General features: G+C 66.7%; 1 protein-coding gene across 1 annotated transcript in view; it reads left to right on the top strand.

Annotated features, from left to right (window-relative positions):
* LOC118453048 (cytosolic purine 5'-nucleotidase-like) overlaps positions 1-219 on the top strand; it is a gene marked incomplete at its 5' end in the record, with an annotated part of 3,326 nt that overhangs the window by 2,775 nt on the left and 332 nt on the right. The window contains 1 exon segment of the mRNA XM_035901645.1: positions 1-95. This exon segment is cut by the window's left edge and continues 34 nt beyond it. Within this exon segment, the coding sequence (XP_035757538.1) occupies positions 1-95 (95 nt within the window).

Genomic DNA, 219 nt, shown 5'->3' with positions numbered 1-219 from the left:
TACGCAGACCTCTACGCCGCCTCCTTCATCAACTTCCTCTACTACCCCTTCAGCTACCTCTTCCGCGCACCCCCTGTCCTGGTACGCAGCTCCCAGCCCCTCCAGCTCACTGCCCGTGCCTCAGTTTCCCTCCCAGCCCGAGGCGGGGGGCTGATGGGGGTGGTCGGTGGGCACCCAGCCCCGTGGCTGCTCTGTGCCAGACCCTCTCCGCACACCTTC

The sequence above is a fragment of the Egretta garzetta genome, unplaced genomic scaffold (assembly GCF_000687185.1).
Source record: "Egretta garzetta isolate BGI_Z169 unplaced genomic scaffold, ASM68718v1 scaffold609, whole genome shotgun sequence".
Taxonomy (NCBI): Eukaryota; Metazoa; Chordata; class Aves; order Pelecaniformes; family Ardeidae; genus Egretta; species Egretta garzetta.
The sequence above is the reverse complement of the archived record's forward strand: the minus strand, read 5'-3'. Positions and strand labels throughout refer to the sequence as shown.